Source organism: Sceloporus undulatus, chromosome 5 (assembly GCF_019175285.1).
Source record: "Sceloporus undulatus isolate JIND9_A2432 ecotype Alabama chromosome 5, SceUnd_v1.1, whole genome shotgun sequence".
NCBI lineage: Eukaryota > Metazoa > Chordata > Lepidosauria > Squamata > Phrynosomatidae > Sceloporus > Sceloporus undulatus.
In genome coordinates, this window is record NC_056526.1 from 81,679,486 (window position 1) to 81,696,717 (window position 17,232).

At 41.6% G+C, this 17,232-nt stretch overlaps 1 protein-coding gene across 1 annotated transcript in view; it reads right to left on the reverse strand.

The window, feature by feature from the left end:
• Positions 1–16,658, reverse strand: part of ABCD2 (ATP binding cassette subfamily D member 2) — a 43,559-nt gene extending 26,901 nt beyond the window's left edge. Inside the window, exons 1-4 of the mRNA XM_042470365.1 lie at positions 15,470–16,658; positions 9,645–9,825; positions 6,604–6,725; positions 789–957 (exon numbers count right to left, since the gene is read on the reverse strand). Coding sequence (XP_042326299.1) covers positions 789–957; positions 6,604–6,725; positions 9,645–9,825; positions 15,470–16,480 — 1,483 coding nt within the window. The 5' untranslated portion in view covers positions 16,481–16,658. The remainder of the gene's footprint in view (positions 1–788; positions 958–6,603; positions 6,726–9,644; positions 9,826–15,469) is intronic.
• Between the last annotated feature and the right edge of the window lie 574 nt (positions 16,659–17,232).

Sequence of the window (17,232 nt, forward strand, 5' to 3'; positions counted from 1 at the left end):
ATGACAGTTAAGGTAGAATCATAGTACTATAATTGTAGATTTTGAAAAGGTCCAAGGTTGGAAAATGCTGTGAGCAAGACAAAGGTTTATAGTGCTTCCTGACATTTGTTGTATAGAATGCAGATGATGAAGGCTGGAAATGTTATAATTTAAGAAATTAAAAGGGAGACAGAAATATGATAATGAGAGGATGACAAGAAGAGAGTGAAAAGATGTCTAGAGAGAGGGATTGTGAGAGTCAAGCATGAAAACAAGCAGGGGGAGGCAGAGTTAAAGGGAAATATTAGGTAGCAGAAAATCTTCACCATATTTACAAATTCAGCATGTGGAACTTGACTGTACTACTTTCAGATTATTGGTGGTGGAATGAGAGTCTGTCTGCTCTGCCATGTTAAAAATATATATAATACTACCATGCAAAGGAGAAAACTAAACAGAACTCACTGCCTAACATGCAAACGTTCCATTGGTAGGGCACTGTTGATTTAGCAGAACATTCAGATACACTGCCTCCAAATGCAATATGGTACAGCCACAGGAACTATGTCTCATCTGAACATGGAATTTAAAGCACAGCGCTTATAATAGCAATGTGCTGGAGGGAAATAACTTTCACTCCTGGCAATGCCTATGTGAACCACTTTAAACTAGAATGGATTCAACATGTAGAAATGTTTTCATTTAAACAGATGCCCCACTGTTTCAGCTTTCTATCCAATATTTAAATTACCCACTGATATTGGTTGTTAAAACATTCCTTTAGGGAAAAAAAAAGCAGCTTTCATTACCCTTGATTTCTAATGGACCATCAATATGTCTTTCCGCTTTATCTCTTTTCTTGTTGTTGCTTTCACATTCTTGAGAATCAGCTGCCCTTTTGTAAATGCCTCTCTTCACTTCATCAAAGACTGAAAACATGTTGTACACACGAGCTGTGTAGCCTGCTAACTCTGTGACCTGCAAGACACAAATTATGGCAGTTTAGGCGGGGAAATAACCTATGTCGACAAATTATTGGAGTGAGCCTTTATTTCACTGTACCAAAAACATGGCATGAATTTTGTGTTTGTTCTTGATACAAAACAGGGTGCTTAATTTTGTCTTGATACGTATCTTGGTATTTCCTTCTAAAGAAAGAAACATAACCATGAAATGTATATTGTCAATCACTCTCAAGCAGGCAATTATGGCAAATCCAGAAACCAATTTTTCTGCCTCTGGGATCAGCTAGGGGCCACGCAGATAGTCAAAATACCATAAGATAGAAAACCAAAGCTAGATGTAACTATACGTCCACTCTGGGTTTTTTAAAAAAAATCCCCTGTTAAATAGTGTTACGGGGACTGTTATCTATTTTTCAGGTGAACTGGAACTTCTGATGACTTCCATGAGAGGCAATTTGCCTTTTTTGGACTAGACAAGGCCAGCCTGGGGAATCTGGAGGGACCAAGGACCACAAAAATAGCCTTGAGCAGATAACTGTACAGCAAGACCATCAGTAGATGTGTTTAGTAATTTAGCACAAGACACAAAGATAGCACATAAATGAACATAACATGGAGGCTTTGCAAGCCAGACACGTTTGCATTTAAGAGGGCTCAGTGCTATCAAATCCAATTTAATTAAGCTGGCCACAAGTGATTTGTGGACAATGTTATCTATCTAGCATGAATGAGCAAGGATATATGCCATGCCACTTCACAAAACACTGCTAAACTTCAAAAGGAATAAGGCTGCCATAGATGACCTCAGAAGAAGAATAAGTACTCTTCTTCTTGCTTTCATTTTCTATGTCAACCTCTAAAAGGCATATAGGGTCATTTGGTGTCTGGTGACTGATCCTCAAAGGAACTCTATACTGAACGCAGTTCTACAGTATGTCTGCCCCAAAGACAAACATTTTGTCCCATAGTGGTTTGGAGATGCACTTAAATACTATTTTTAAAAAGCTTTTATCCACTTGAGAGAAGTGGGTTTTGATGTCCATCTGTCTACTTCCAGGACAGGAAGTTACAGGACATATTTACTCCTTCCTCAATGAGTATCACTGCTACAGTTGCTACTTGGAAGGAATTTAGCACTTGGTTGGAAAGCGTACCTATTCTTTTATGGTCTCTTGATTAGACTACCCTCAATTATTCATGTCTTGCAGAAATTCAGCTCCTTTCATCTAATTTCATATATGCCTGTGCTTGTCAGGCCAAAAATGTGGGTTTTCACAGGCTTTTACTTCTTATCCACTCATTTTTACTAAACAGGAACCTAATTTCAGAACAGAGACATTCAGTAGGCCAATGATGACCCTACTACAAGGTTATATTGTGCATGTAGCATTTTGGGGCAGGAAACAACCCAAATGTCACTGCAGTGAAGAAAGATATGATTTCCCCATGTCATCTTTTCAAGGTTTGAGTTTATTCAATTGATTTCCTCATTTCTCATCTGGCACTTCAAAGAAACCACCCTGAAACATGACAGCTGAAAGTTTATTTGTGTCTGTGGCATCAGCTGTAATATCTCCCTGGTTCAATTGTCTTAGGAAGCCCCTCTCAATTTTAAAATAAAATTAAAAAGCAGTAGGAGGTTGGGAAGTTTGCTATCAACAAATTATGACATCATTCCCAAACTTGCAATGTGCCATCTCCATCTACTGGCAGAAAAGAAGCAGACTGAAATATCCAGACCAGCTGAGAAAATAGGAAGGAGAAATATTGGCCTGGTGAGAAGATCTAGCTCCTTCTTGACTGTATTCAGGTCAGTTTGCTGTGACTCTTGGAGCACAGCCACACTAGCATTAGCTGGGAAGGTAATTGTTGTTCATTCTGGTTTTGATTTTGCTTCAGGTACTAATCTTCTGTTATTAAGTGTAATTGTTTAAAAGTTTGTTGAATTTATCCTACAGTTTTATTAAATTTTCCTCCCTCCCATCCCCAACTCAAATGTAATGTACAGTGGTACCCCGGGTTACGAAATTAATTCGTTCCGCGGTTAATTTCGTAACCCGAAATACCTTCGTAAGCCGAATTCCCATAGGCGCTAATGGAAAAATAGCTCTCTGCTGCCCTCCGGTGGCGGAAAATAGCGCCGCGGTTTTTTCGTAACCCGAAGAAACCTTCGTAAGCCGAAGCAATAAATCCCTATGGGATTTTTTCGTATCCCGAAAAATTCGTAACCCGGCGCATTCGTATCCCGGGGTACCACTGTACCGGTATTTTCTTTCACAAGTGGTGCTTACTGCCAACTGCTTGGAGACAATGTACCGTAGAAAAACCAGAGTATGGGAAATATGTGGGAGCACCACAATGAAGCTATCCCTTGTTAAATTGCCATTCTAGTGTAACACAATTAAGCCTTAGTTACTTGGGAAAGAATTAATTAAAACATGTTGCTATCAAGTTCTCGGAAAAGGAAAATATAAACCTTTTGTATCAAGAAGCAATAACAACAACAGACCATAAGAGATCTACAAGATCAAAGTCCTACCTAGCCCAGTATCCTGTTGCCGACAGTGGTCTGTGAGAAGTTGAAGGCTTTCATGGATGGCATCCATAGTTTTTTGTGGATTTTTAGGGCTATGTGGCCATGTTCTAGAAGATGCATGCATGTTCCCACACCTTAACTATAATACTACACCCTATTTGAGACTATGTACCCTGTGCTGTAAATATCTAACACTGCCAAGCAGGGCCAACAGGCCATAACAGGTTTTCTAATCAAAGGTTACAAGCTAGCAATGGAGAACTTCAATACTGTCAAAGCAGTAGTGTTTAAATTAATGCAAATTAATGTTTATATTAAATTATCTGGACTGAAGATTTTACTACTACTGCTTCTGTTCACAGTATTTCAGCTGACAAGGACAAAGGTTCCCCTCAACCAGTATAACTCCATCTTGTACAAAAACTACTAGTACTACTTGCAAGACTCTTCTCATCTTGGTCCGTAGCTCTGGGTATACATGGAACATCCCTGTGTAAGGATTCCTTACTCATTTCAACTGTTCCACATTCGAAAGTTGAAAAGTAAGAGGACAATCACTGTAGTCTGAACAAGCCCAAGGGAAATGAATATCAAGATACACAATAAGGTTGCCCTATTTTGGAGAGCATTTCCGGTAAATCCTAGAGCAGGCCAGAAGGAGGGCAACCCAAACTGGATCATGGCATTTTGGGGGTCAGATTGGAGCATCCTCCATCACAATGGGTCTGGGGGGGGGGGGGGAATTCACCACTTGCAAATGAGGTGTCTGTATGGATTCACTACAGTTCTAATCAAGACTGTTAGGCAGCGCATGAGGATATATGAGACTGAAAAATCTTTATTCAAGTCCAGCTAAGGAATTATATTAGGCTTATATCCCAACTGCAGGATCAAGAACTACAGCAGCAAATCTCATAAACTGTCAAGAACTGCCTATTCCCCCTAGTTCAGTAAATAAGTCTATTTTGCAAACAGTAAAATTTTATTTCAGAAAACCCACAGGTGTTAGCAGGGACGACATCTCCAGACAGAAGCACCATCAACCACCAATATTAGCATAACATTAACAATGGCCCAACCCAAACTTTTGTAAGCTTCATCTTAATTCATTTACTAATTAAAACATACCAACCCTTCTTCCATGCCAGGCCCCAGCACCGTCCTGGTTTCATCTTTACTTCCCCCCCCCCCATAGCAGACTAAGAAAATTCCTCCTCCACACATTTGCATATCCCTGCGTCAGGCCAAAAGCATCCCTTTGAACCACTATCAATTATTTCCACTAGTACTACACCTCCCATCACTCTCATCATATCTCAATATGCTTTAACATTCATATAACTTTTCTATATATCTAAAACATTAAACATACTATGTTACAACAACAATCTTATGACAATGTGCCAGATCCTGACATAAAAACCCAAATGTACATCAGAATGAATGCCAGTTACACCTATGCATTCAGCAGTGGAACATATACTCAAATGAAGACTTGAACACATATACTATCAGATCCCAGTGTAAGCAGTAATATATAAATGCACACTTTTTCCAAAGACTACAATATGTTTGTGTTTCTTTGACATGCTTCTTTTCAAGATTAAGATAACCCTTCAACCGGTATGTTATTCCAAGCTGTATAACTTCAAAAATACTTCTATCACAACCATATGACAACCTACTAGGCCTAAGGAACCATTGCATTCTATAGGCTCTAGGGCAACTAAAATGACAGCAATGGGGCAATCCCATTTTGTGCAAGCTGGTATAATTTTTTTTCCTGAACCATAATGAGCTGAAGTTAGACCTTGGCATTTTAAGTTGATAGCGAGGATCTACCAACTAGAATAACAGGAGCCACAACAAGCTCATGTAAAATGTAGAAACACAAACATTACTGGAATGTTTGGAAGAATGTGCTGAAAATATATGGTAATATGTCAAATGTCAATATGATCTAGGCAAACGTTTTCAGAAAATCAAGGTCTCAATTATATTTCCCCACAGGTATATCTTGCAGAAATAAGTTCATCCAAATTATGAAACTGATGGGGTAAAATCTAGTCAACATGAAATGACTCCCTGGACATATGCAATGGATACTCTTGATACAACTTCTAACTTCTTTTCTGGGATACTTCTGGATATTTTCTACCTTCACTATTTCTGATACAGCTTAGCTGTATACATGTTGAAACTGAAAGACATCTGGAATATTTGCCCCAGTGAACTGCCTCTAACAGAGATGAAAGGAGCCTTGACCTATTCTACTGAATTCATAGATAAAAATTTTGAATATTTTAATGGAATTGTCTAAAACTATCAGAACTGGGTGGAGAAAGTAGGTCTGGGATGGAGTTATGATGATAGTAAGTGTCACAATTGTGACTAAGTAGCTATTGTGAATAAGAAACAGTTACCTAGATTTACTTATCTGTAACTGTTTTTGTTACGACTGCTACTTAACCACAACTGTGACACTAACATGATCATAACCCCCACCCCAGCCAATGTTACCAGGCATCAGCTGCATTGAGAAATCGATTCTGCCATTAATTGGAATGCAGATGAATGATGTTCCCATCAGGTTTGGGGGTTAAGCCAGAAGAGGCTACTTAGTTAAGTATACAAATTGTGACTGTTTTTACTAACTTCATAAAGTCCAAATAGTATATACTGGGGCTCCATTTAGAGAGCTGGAGTATCAGGCCCGCCTTTGATCCAATTTAGATTCTTACAACTTGAATATATTGTCTTTCTACAATCAGAAGAGTTCACATGCACTTGAGTCTTCATGTCTACTCCTTCTCTATGTAGCCTCTCTGCCTCCCAAAATTTAGTCCTGGGCACTGGGGAAGATTTTGGAATAATATGGGATTCTGGTATAGGGGGAAGCTCAGCAAGGGGAGCTGGTGGAAACCATTGTTCTACTTCACATGAATGGGAGAAGCAACTTAAGATCTAAGACTATACAGGAAGTTCACATATGATTGTGAGCTATAGTTTACAATTACAGCAAATGCTCAGGTGGCCCTGAGTATACAGTGCAATTTAAGACTTGCTATACTCCTTTGACAGTACCATATATTTTCCGTTATCAAAAGTAAAGTTATGTAATACCTCTTTATAAGAAGACATAATCCTCTCAATAGCATCTGCTCCAGAAGCCAATAAATTACGTGAAGTAGTGAAAGTTTCCGTCCGTTCACTGACCATTGCTTGTTTCTGACCATCTTCCAAATCTAAAAAGAAAGAACTATTTTGAGCAAATATGTTTTGGGAATATTTAACTTCACAACACAAAATCCTATCCACAAGCAATGAGATCAAAACAGGAAAAATGTGTATCACAGAGTCCAGGTCACTAAAAAATCGTTGCCAAATCCTACCTGAAAGATCATTCCTGAGGCCCTAGCAGTAACTTGGCAATGAGATGTTCTGCCATTGCACTGAAGTAAATGAAGAATTGTTACCACTTGAATTCTTTGCACTATGGAATTATTGTTAAAGGCCAAGTTTAACATTATCTGGCCAGGTTTAGGCAAACTGAGCATGAATGTGGATGAATTGTATGAGCTGATTTCACATTTTGAAAAAAATAAACCAATAGCAATAATGGTGTTTGCATTTACTCTAGGCCAATAATATGTCTGCCTTACTCAACAATATCAGTGCCTCATGGTCCGTATCACCCATAGTGGGGCCGGTTGCAGGCAAATTCTAAGATGTGTGTAAGGAAGATAATACTTTCAACAGACAGTTGAGAGTTTGCTTTATACTCTTTATACAAAGTACATTGCTTTATACGCTAAATATCCTAAAGGCACCAGCAAAGACTTATAAGATGTTGGAAGCTAAGCAGGACCAGCCCTCGTTAGGACTTGGATGGAAGACCACCAATGAAGGCCATGTGCTGTAGGCTACACTTCATAGGGACAAACTGGCAACACCATCTCTGAGTATTCCTTGCCTATGAAATGAAAGGCACATACACACATAAGACTATTTTGCAAACAGATCTGCAGTTGGTTCATTTCTTTTCTTCTGGATCAAATGGTAAGAAGAACAAATATCAGCTCTTTTAAGGCATAAGTCACTGTGCAAAGTTTCACTTCACTGCCTTTGACAATATGTTTTTATGACTGGATGCCAAGTATATCAGGAAAAGGAATCATAATAGCCTGCATTTCAATGATCACTGCCTACAGACTTGCGCTGGTCACCTTCATATCATATTCTACTCTTACAAAACATTAACACAGCTGACTATTATAAGGATTCTATTATTTGGAAGTGAGGAGAAGTAACAGTCTCAGACTGAGCTTCAACTTAAGGCCAGTTTTACAAGCATGGTACACTTTATACAAACAGTCCACAAGAACTTGCATGGACTGGACAACTATGGATGGATACTAGGTGAACTGAACAAGTATGGATGGATATTAAGATAATCCACAACAGTTCACTACTTGAGCAGAGCAGCAAATTGTAAACACACATCCTCCCCATCATGGTGCACAGTACCCAATGTCAGAGGAGTTATTTTGGCACATGAGGTGAGAAATCCTATATACATCTCTACCCATCTCCAGCTGTAAAACCACAATAATACAAACAATTACATAATTAACCATTTGCTGCCCTTTCATGATGGTCAAATCTGCTGCCTGAAGTGGCTGCCTCATTTGACCTAATGGGAGAGCTGGGTCTGCAATTGGCAGCCATTTGCTTTGCTCAGTGTGGCCATTTCCCCAAGTGCTGTAATCACAAGAACTGCTGCCAAATGCAGAAGAGATCTTGTATGATGTGCTAAAACAGTTTTGGAAAACAATGAAACAACAGAAACTGTATTCTCACAGTATCTGAACCCAACGTTTTAATTAAATGCTTTCAGAACAGATCACTACCAATTTTGTATGTGCTAAAAATAAGTAAATAGACACACATTTTCTATTAATATAGATGGGGAATGTGTGCCCCCCCCCCCACTAGATTTTGGATGCTTATTCCAATTATCCCATCATTATCTAGGGCTGATTAAAGTTGCAGTCAAACAATCTCTAGGTAGCTGCACATTCCCAAGTCCTGTTTTATTAGAATTCAACATGTTTTCTTCTTCTTGGTGTAACTATAAACACACTTTGGAGATGCAGAATGATCTTATGATTACAGAAAGAGTTTAACTTTGACCTAAGTTCAAAAACTCAATCACTTGAAAGTGTAGCAGTTACCGTTTCCTTTAAGTCGTAAATTCTATGAACACAGGATTTAAGGAACTACATTCAGATTCTTTTAAGTTAGTGGACACTGTTAGACTTTTGGCTACATCCGTTTATTAATTAAAGAAAAAAAAGTTATCAAGTCAAATGTTAAAGTTTGCCATTACATTTTTTCCAGACTATTTTACAAATGCTTTCCCCAAGGATCAGGTACTTCTCTTTTTACTTCTAGAATTTCTGTCTATTACATGTTTTTAAGAGAGTTAGACATTGGTTATTTAACTTTTAGGGGGGGAATCATAAAGTATTAAAATCCAATCCAAACCCAAAATTCTTCAAAAATTATTTTATGCACTAAATGGCCCAGGAAGTATTTGCCCCCAAACTGAAATGAGCATAGAGAAATCAAGGAGCTTAAGCATAATTGACAATGTTAGGCCATTTATCATCAACCCACATTATACTTATGGTCAGTTTCAGTTCCAATGGGGAACACTGTAAATAAGGAAACTGAAAATAAGGAATGGGGCTTCAGCCTGAATCCAACTAGTAGCCTCAACTAGAATAGGACCATATGAATCAGTGGGATCTTGTTAAGTCAACACTTATGTGACTTCTTTTACTTGAACAGGTTTACTTTACTATGCATCTAAGCTCATCAAGTTTAACAAATAATAACAATCTAAGGGAGTAATAGGTGTTATTTTGATAGATAACAATTGCTTCTGAAATTTATCGTTTTAGAACATTTTGATTTCTTGGGGGAGAGGGAACACAATTGCTTTGCCTCCTAGTATCTTCACATAGTTCTTCAAGTATCCAGTATTCATACTAGACACAATGTTACTGCAGAACATGTAGACACCTCTCTTACCCTCACCTTCAGTAAATCCCAGTGTAAGATTACAAGAGGTATTTCAAATAAACCAAAAATGTAATTACCGCCATCTGCAAATCCTGTTGCAGTGATGATTGGTACAGCTACCATGATCAAACCGCTACTGCTCCAGACGTACTTCATCAGGAACTGTTCTAGCATGATGTACCATAAACGTTTGGACAAAATGAGGTTCATTTGGTCTGCCAGAGCTTTGTAGCTTTTCTGGAGTTGGTTCATTTCTACCTATAGTTAACAAACACAAAAACTGACACAGCATGATACGTCTAGATATGCAGGCATTTTAAAAAGACATGCCTCTACAATGGGATGTTTCAGAACACATAATGCATTATATTATACCACATTTAATAATAATTTTTATTATACATGTACACAATATATGTTAAACATCACATCTGATTAATCAGTTACTAGAAAAGAAATGCCATGTCATCTAAGAACACCAAAAACTGAAGTGGATTTCTGGATTTACAGTCTTGAAATCCTAACACAAGGCCTCAGCCTGAAATCATTCATCTACTTTGGAATTTTTATACTCTGCATATCTTGGTTACAGGATACTTTTGCCTCAGAAGAGCTGAATAAAGCAGAATTTTAATATTTTAATTTTAATATTTGTATCTTGTTACCCACTCATAACACATATGCAAGTACATGCAGATATATTTAACTGTGTTGGAGTGCATATATATTTGTTTGGCTATATGTATATACACACAAATATCTCTTGCATGGATCATTATAGCTAAATATAGATATATAAAATCAATAAGATGGCTATTAATGAGGCTCATATCAGCACACAATAACTAGATGCTCATTTTTAATACAGCTAGGTAGGTGGAATGTGAGATGGTGTATTCTTGCAAAGTTTCAATCAACATAACCAAAACAGGCTGGGCTGGACATATTTTCTCTGGAAAAGTGGGGATATGTTTATCTCCAGGCTTCATATAAGAAGCATGCTGAAAAAGACAATCATACATTCTTCTTCATACATCAGAAACCCACATAAAGGCAAATTTGGGGATTAGCATGGTGAAACAGACTGCTGTATGCAAATCCAAGAAACATGATTCCAATAACCTGATCCAGGCCTTTTCATACATTACTCAGCTAACCAAAATATACTACTACATCCTCTCTCAAAGTGAACCTGCAAAAAGTTCCAGCTCCATAAATGTACTTGTAAATGTGATGGTTAGTGTTTTCTCACGTTTGTACAGGGTACTCTTGGTATCTGCTGGGGTTTGGTTCCAGGACACGCATAGATACCAAATTTCATGGATACTTGTCCCATTCTATACAATGGGGTAGTAAAATGGTGTCCCTTATATAAAATGGCAAAAATCACGGTTTACTTTTTGGATTACTTTTGTGTGTGCAGATAATTGGATCCGTGAATGGAGAATCCATGGATATGGAGGTACATGTGATGATGGGTGGCCCTGGGAAAGTTAGCCTGAATGGGAAATGGGCAACATAAATGCTAAACTTTGAGAAGATTTTATGAAGATTTATGTGATAGGAATTGTTAAATATTTAGAAGTGCTAACCTTTTATTATATTAGCACCCCGACTTTGTACTATGGAGGGCAGAATGAGGCTATCCTCATTAGTTTTACAACAGCGCCATGAACTAGATTAAGAGGTAAACAACAGATCGGGGTCATTCAGTAGGCTCCATGGCTCTTCCAGTCTAAATCTACCTCTATCTGCTTCCCCAACCTAATGACCTGCAGATGTTTTGAAATACAAATAACCAGCATTCCAGATTATTTGGTACATGGACTAAGGCTGATGGGAGGTCATTTACAAAATATCCAGAGGACAACAACTGGAAATGGGTGCTGTATCTACTGCTGAATTTAACTTGGCAAACCTGCTCCTGATAGGCACAGCTACCTTATTTTGGCCAATGGTATATAGCTAGGAATGGGGAGAAATTTATTCACACTTTCCAGAAAATACAGCTATCCTTCAGCATTTGCACTCTCTCAGATTCTATGTTACCATCCTCTGATCTTTAAAAAATGTGCAATAATGTGTACATTAGTGAAAATGCAAGACAAAATGCATTGTCTTAGGCAAAACTGCATATAAAATGTAATTCTGTACAAATTATGGCACATGTATATGAAGACTTTATAAAGCACACAAACTTATATGAAAATGGGACACGATGAGTTTAAAGATGTGGAAAAGTATACCTCTGCTCAGAAATTGAAAGGTAAATTCATAACAACACATTAGGAAAGGGCAAGCATTTTTGCACCACTTCTTTAGCCTCTGTTCTCACTGTGTTGAAGGACAATGTCTGAATCACTGAGCTTCTTCAACTTGCGGAGGCTCTTTTCATGATGTAAAACTTGGAATTTCAAGAGTTTTACAAAATGTGGGGAGCCTTCATGAGTAGGAGAGGTGCTCCACTTTAGACATTTACTTCAATGCAACAGAGGCACCAAAAATGGGGATGGAGGGAGAAAACCTAGCATGGTGTCCTCCCTCTGTGCATGCTGTTATAAAGTAAGTATTTTAATACTACAGTAGAGCTGGAAAGAAACCAACACAGCTTATGTTATAAACTGCATAAGGGCCCATTACAGTAAAAAAAGATATAAATTAAACCAACAAACAAAAACAAAAACACATTAAAAGTGATAGATTTATCTATCCCTACATGTCTTCCCAAACTGCCAACTCTGATTAGCATAAGACATAAAGGCTGAGGAGTATCCCAACCCTAAAGAACCAGTGTGGTATAACAATCTGAGTGCTGGACTAGGACTTTAGGGGGCTAGGGTCTGAAATCTCTCAAGAGCCATGGAAACTCACTGGGTGATTTTAGGCAAGTCTCGCTACCTTAGAAAAAGGCAGAAGTTGATGTCATGTAACAATATCCCAACTCTGCTTCCTGGTCTCTTTTCAATAGATTGCTAAGAGTTTTAATATGTGACCTAACATGAGTTCCACCATTCACCTCCAACCCTTCAGTCATACTGATGTTGTGTATTTACAGTTCTATTCATTTTACAGCATCCTGACATATTTAAATGAAGTATGACAAAATGCTTTCTGTGTAGCAATTACCAGATTTGCATTAGTACCCTCAACCTTATGCTTTTGGGGTAATGTAATGCTACTTCATCTGAGCAGGACCTCTGAACCATTTTATGGAGGCCTTTGACGTACCAGAGTTCAGAAAGATACTCACTGGCTATTCTGTGGGACAAAATTTAATTGAAATTAGCCATAATCCTGTAAATTTCCAGGAGCTCTCTTTATATTGCTTTGCTTAGAGACTCTCTTCCAATATACACCAGCTGAACATCTGGCCAGATAACCTAATCACTTAGATAATAGTAATACACTAATAGCAATCACAGATGTTTCTGCATCAGAACTACTGTTTGTAAATGCATTATGATTTTAGCAAATACCAGCATCCTCAATGAAATACAAATGGTCTTATTGCAACTCCATGACTCTGGGACTCCTTTCAGTCTCACTCTGTCTAGAGACTTAACCCTCTTGCTAGAGTAGGGAACCCCACACTTTTGTGGGATGGGGTGAAACTAATGTACTCCTGCTTCATCTAAGTCTGATCATGTGATGTAACCAAATCCATGGCAGATGTTAAACATGTGAGTGAGCAACCATTATCCTTAATGGGGTTTACCCATTTCTAGATTCTGCTCCTGATGAGAGGGCCATATTTCAGTGATGGCGAACCTATGGCACATGTGCCAGGGGTGGCACTCAGAGCCCTCTCTGTGGGCACATGTGTCATTGCCCCAGCACAGAGTTTGCCAGGGCTTGTTACTAGAATGCCAGAGGGATATGGCACTTTGCAATAAATAAGTGAGTTTTGGATTGCAGTTTGGGCACTCAGCTTCTAAAAGGTTCTCCATCACCATTTGTTCCATCAACCATTTGTTTTCTCTCCCTCTTATATTAAAAGGAAACAAATGGGAGGAAAGTTCTACTCATTCCCAGGTTTTAAAAAAAATTGAAGACATACATTAAAAATATTTGGCACTGATTTTCTAAAAGGCTCGTTCGTTTTATGTAACTGTAGCAGTTAAAGCCCATCTCTGCTTGGGCCAGTGCTATTTAAAGACTCTGCAGGGCCGCACTGCTGTTTAGCTATGCAGAATAGTGTGGAAGGTTGTTCAATAGTACTGGCCCTGTCACAGTAAAGTTTTCTTCAAGCTGCCATAGGCAAGTGCTACATTATCTGCGCATTGATCGGGGTTGAGTGGAAGTGGTTTCTCCCAGCCAATACATTAAGAAGAATATAAATAGTTTGTATGAAATGCCTTACATTTTAATATGGCCATTTTATGATGCAGTCCTCTCTGTTTTTTTAATCAGATGTCTGTTCCTTCAAGTTCAATAGGAAACTCTCTGTCCTGTGCAGGTAAGACTGCTGCAATCCTGTGTTTCTTTCTGACAGTGTGAGCCCTATTGAATGCATTGGAACTAACTTGCAAGTAAACACATGCAAGGTTACATGTTAGTAAAACCTCTTTATGAACAAAAATGAGCCTCCTCACTCACATTACAACCAAGACATTACTTACAGTTGTTGGGGAAAAACCTTTATGGTGGGTTAGGCTGGTATATATCTATTGACACTGAAATGTAACCCTAATGGGAGCCTTTCATGGGCTTTTCTTGGCAAGATTTCTTCATAGGTTTGTCACTGCTTTCTTCTGATGCTGAGAGAGTGTGACTTACCAAACATCACCCAGTGGCTTTCCATGGCTGATTCAAACCCTGGTCCCCCAGAGTCCTAGTCCAACATTTAAACCACTACACCACACTGCCTTTCTATACTGAGGTGAGTACTATAATGAGGTTTACTTCTCAACAGACACAAAACGTTTTGCATTATGCATGATTCAAACAGCCAGAAGAAAAGTAGATAAGGAAACCATCCAAAGGAGCTGCACAGGGTTTTAAGGAACTTAAATAAGAAGAAATAATGTACCATTATGGGGGCTTTGATGGGAAACAATGAATAGGCTCTACATGGAAAGAGGCAATAAAAGCTCTTGTCCATTTACTCAGACAGCTCAAACCTATGTTTCATAGCTGCCAAGGAATGGACTGAAAATGCACTCTTTAGAATAAAAGAAAAGGGAGGCTTGGGCTCACTAATGAATTATAATACTGATGTACTGGACATTTTCTGGTTCTGCTATAGGAGAAACAAAATTCATCTGCATCATGTTACCAAGCTTCCTTAGTTAAGCATGCAGGGACCCATTGGCCAAAGGCTACAAGGGAAAACAGGCCTGAACGTCACAGAAACTGAACCCTCTCAGGGTTCATCTGAGGAAGCAGACTGAAGTCTACAAAATGCATCTGAGGAAGCAGACTGAAGACCCTGAACAGACAGGCCAAAGTAAAGCTGCTTCAGGTCACTTTGGAGGTATGCTGTTTAAATGACACACGCATCTTAAGAGGCCATAAGCTGCACCAAAGCTGTGCTCCAGTCCTTAGAATTGGAGTGTGCCTTTGGCGTGGCTTATGGCCTCATAAAATGTGTGTGTCATTGAAACAGCATACCTCCAAAGTGACCCAAAGCAGCTTTTTTTTTTTGGCCTGTCTGTTTGCACCCTGAAGTCTATGAAATGCAGCTGAGGCAGTAGACTGAAGTCTAGGAAAGCTCATGCTGCCAACTCCTTTCTTTCAGTGAGACTCAAAGGTGCTACAAGATCTCTCTATACACCGGTCCTACAGAGTGACAGGATGAACCCACTCAAGCTGGAGTGAGCTGGCATGTGCTCCAAGAAGCCAAGAGAGATCCACCACAGGCTTTGGAGAGGCCTCTGGGAGCCACCATTCCTCCCTGGCTCACCTTGTGCCCCCCGTAGAAGGCAATCTCCTCCACGTTGGCGATGATGCGCGAGTGGACGTAGCGCAGGTATCCCTTTCGGTGGGCCTCCTCGGCCACCAGCTTGCCGAACCTGGGCGAGCAGGCCTTGAGCACCTTGGCGGTGGTGTAGACCACTAACCCGGCCAGGAGGGTGGGCCCAACGGGGCTGGCCCCCCGGGACCTGGCGGTCTGGATGAGGGTGTAGGAGGTGAGGACCACGTCGAGGATGGGCTTGGTGAGGTTGGAGTAGAGGTGGGCCACCGACTGGGAGAAGATGGCGAGGTCCTCGGTGAGGGACTGGTCCGGGTTGGCCAGGCGCCCGTCCATGCTGACCACCTTGTAGTAGGTGCGGTGGGCGAAGTAGGTCTGGTAGGCGCGGTCGACCAGGCGGGTGCGGAAGGCCAGGGCCAGCTTGCCCTCCAGGTAGCGGATGGCGCTGTTGACGAAGGTGGCCGGGACAGCGACCGAGAGCCACTTGAGCAGCTGCCAGGCGAAGCGGCGCGGGCGCTTCTCCACGATGCTCTTGACGATCTTGCCGTCGAGGCCGGCCACGTAGATGGAGAGGAAGGTGCGGGAGACCAGGGCCGCTGAGTGGAGGCACAGCCAGCCGCTCTCGGGTCCCAGGAGCGCCGGGAAGAGGATCTGGCGCAGCTCCAGCAGCTGGCGGAAGAACTCTGCGTTGGCCGCCGGGGAAGGGCGCCCCCCAGAGGAGGGAGGCAGCACCAAGGTGGCTGCAGGGGCTGCTGATGATGATGGGGATGGTAATACTACCCCCGCCCCCGACGCCGCCTCCTTCGGGTAGAGTTCCCCTGCTCCCGAGCGCAGCAGAGGCTGCTTCTCCTTCTCCCTCCGCGCGCCCTTTCCTCTACTGAGGCGACGCGAGAGCAGAGGCCACAGCAGCTTCAGCCCGTACACCGCCGCCGCCAAGCACGCAGCCCTCCTCGCCGCCTTCCATCTCTCCCGCCCAGGGGCGGCCGCCACTTCCAGCACCATTATTTACCCCAGCAGCGGGAGGAGGAAAGGAGGGAAAGCAGCCCACCGGCTCCCTGAGGCCCCACCGCCGCCCGTCCTCCGCCTCCTCCTCATCCCCTGGCCCTGCACAACGCTGCCCCAGCCGCCTCTGCCACCTGCGCCCCAAGGCCCGACAGAGCCCACGCTCCCATCCGGAGACTCTCCATCCCTGCACCCGACCCCGCCCGCCCTCTGCCCCAGACTGAGGCCACAGGCCGCCTCCGCCGCTGCTGCTCCCACTAAACCACGCCCCCGCCGGCCTCTGATTGGCTGAGCGCGGCCCCTGTGGAACCCTCGCCTTAGCGACGCAGCGGCTCCGCTGGACCGCTTTTCCTCCTGAGGCGAAAGGCGTCGCGAGGGGGGTTCGGGGGCGGTTAAGAAGAAGAGGCAGGTTGAGGGAGAGGGAGGGTGCGCGCGCATCCACGCGGCGACGGTTGGACCTACTCCAAGGGGGCGGGGCGTCATCACCGTCGGAGCCAATCAGAATCAGGCGCCCCTCACTCTCTCAGTCTGGCCCCATCCGCACTGCAGGAATACAAACCACTGTCACCCCGCTTTAACTGGGCATGGCTCCATGCTATGGAATTCTGGGAATGGCACTTGGTTGGGGGCGCCAGAGAACCCGTTTTTAACTGTCATGGCACATGCCATGGCAGTGCCCCAACCAACTACCATTCCCAGAATTCCATAGCATGGAGCCATGCCAGTTAAAAACGGGTTCTCTGGTGCTCTAA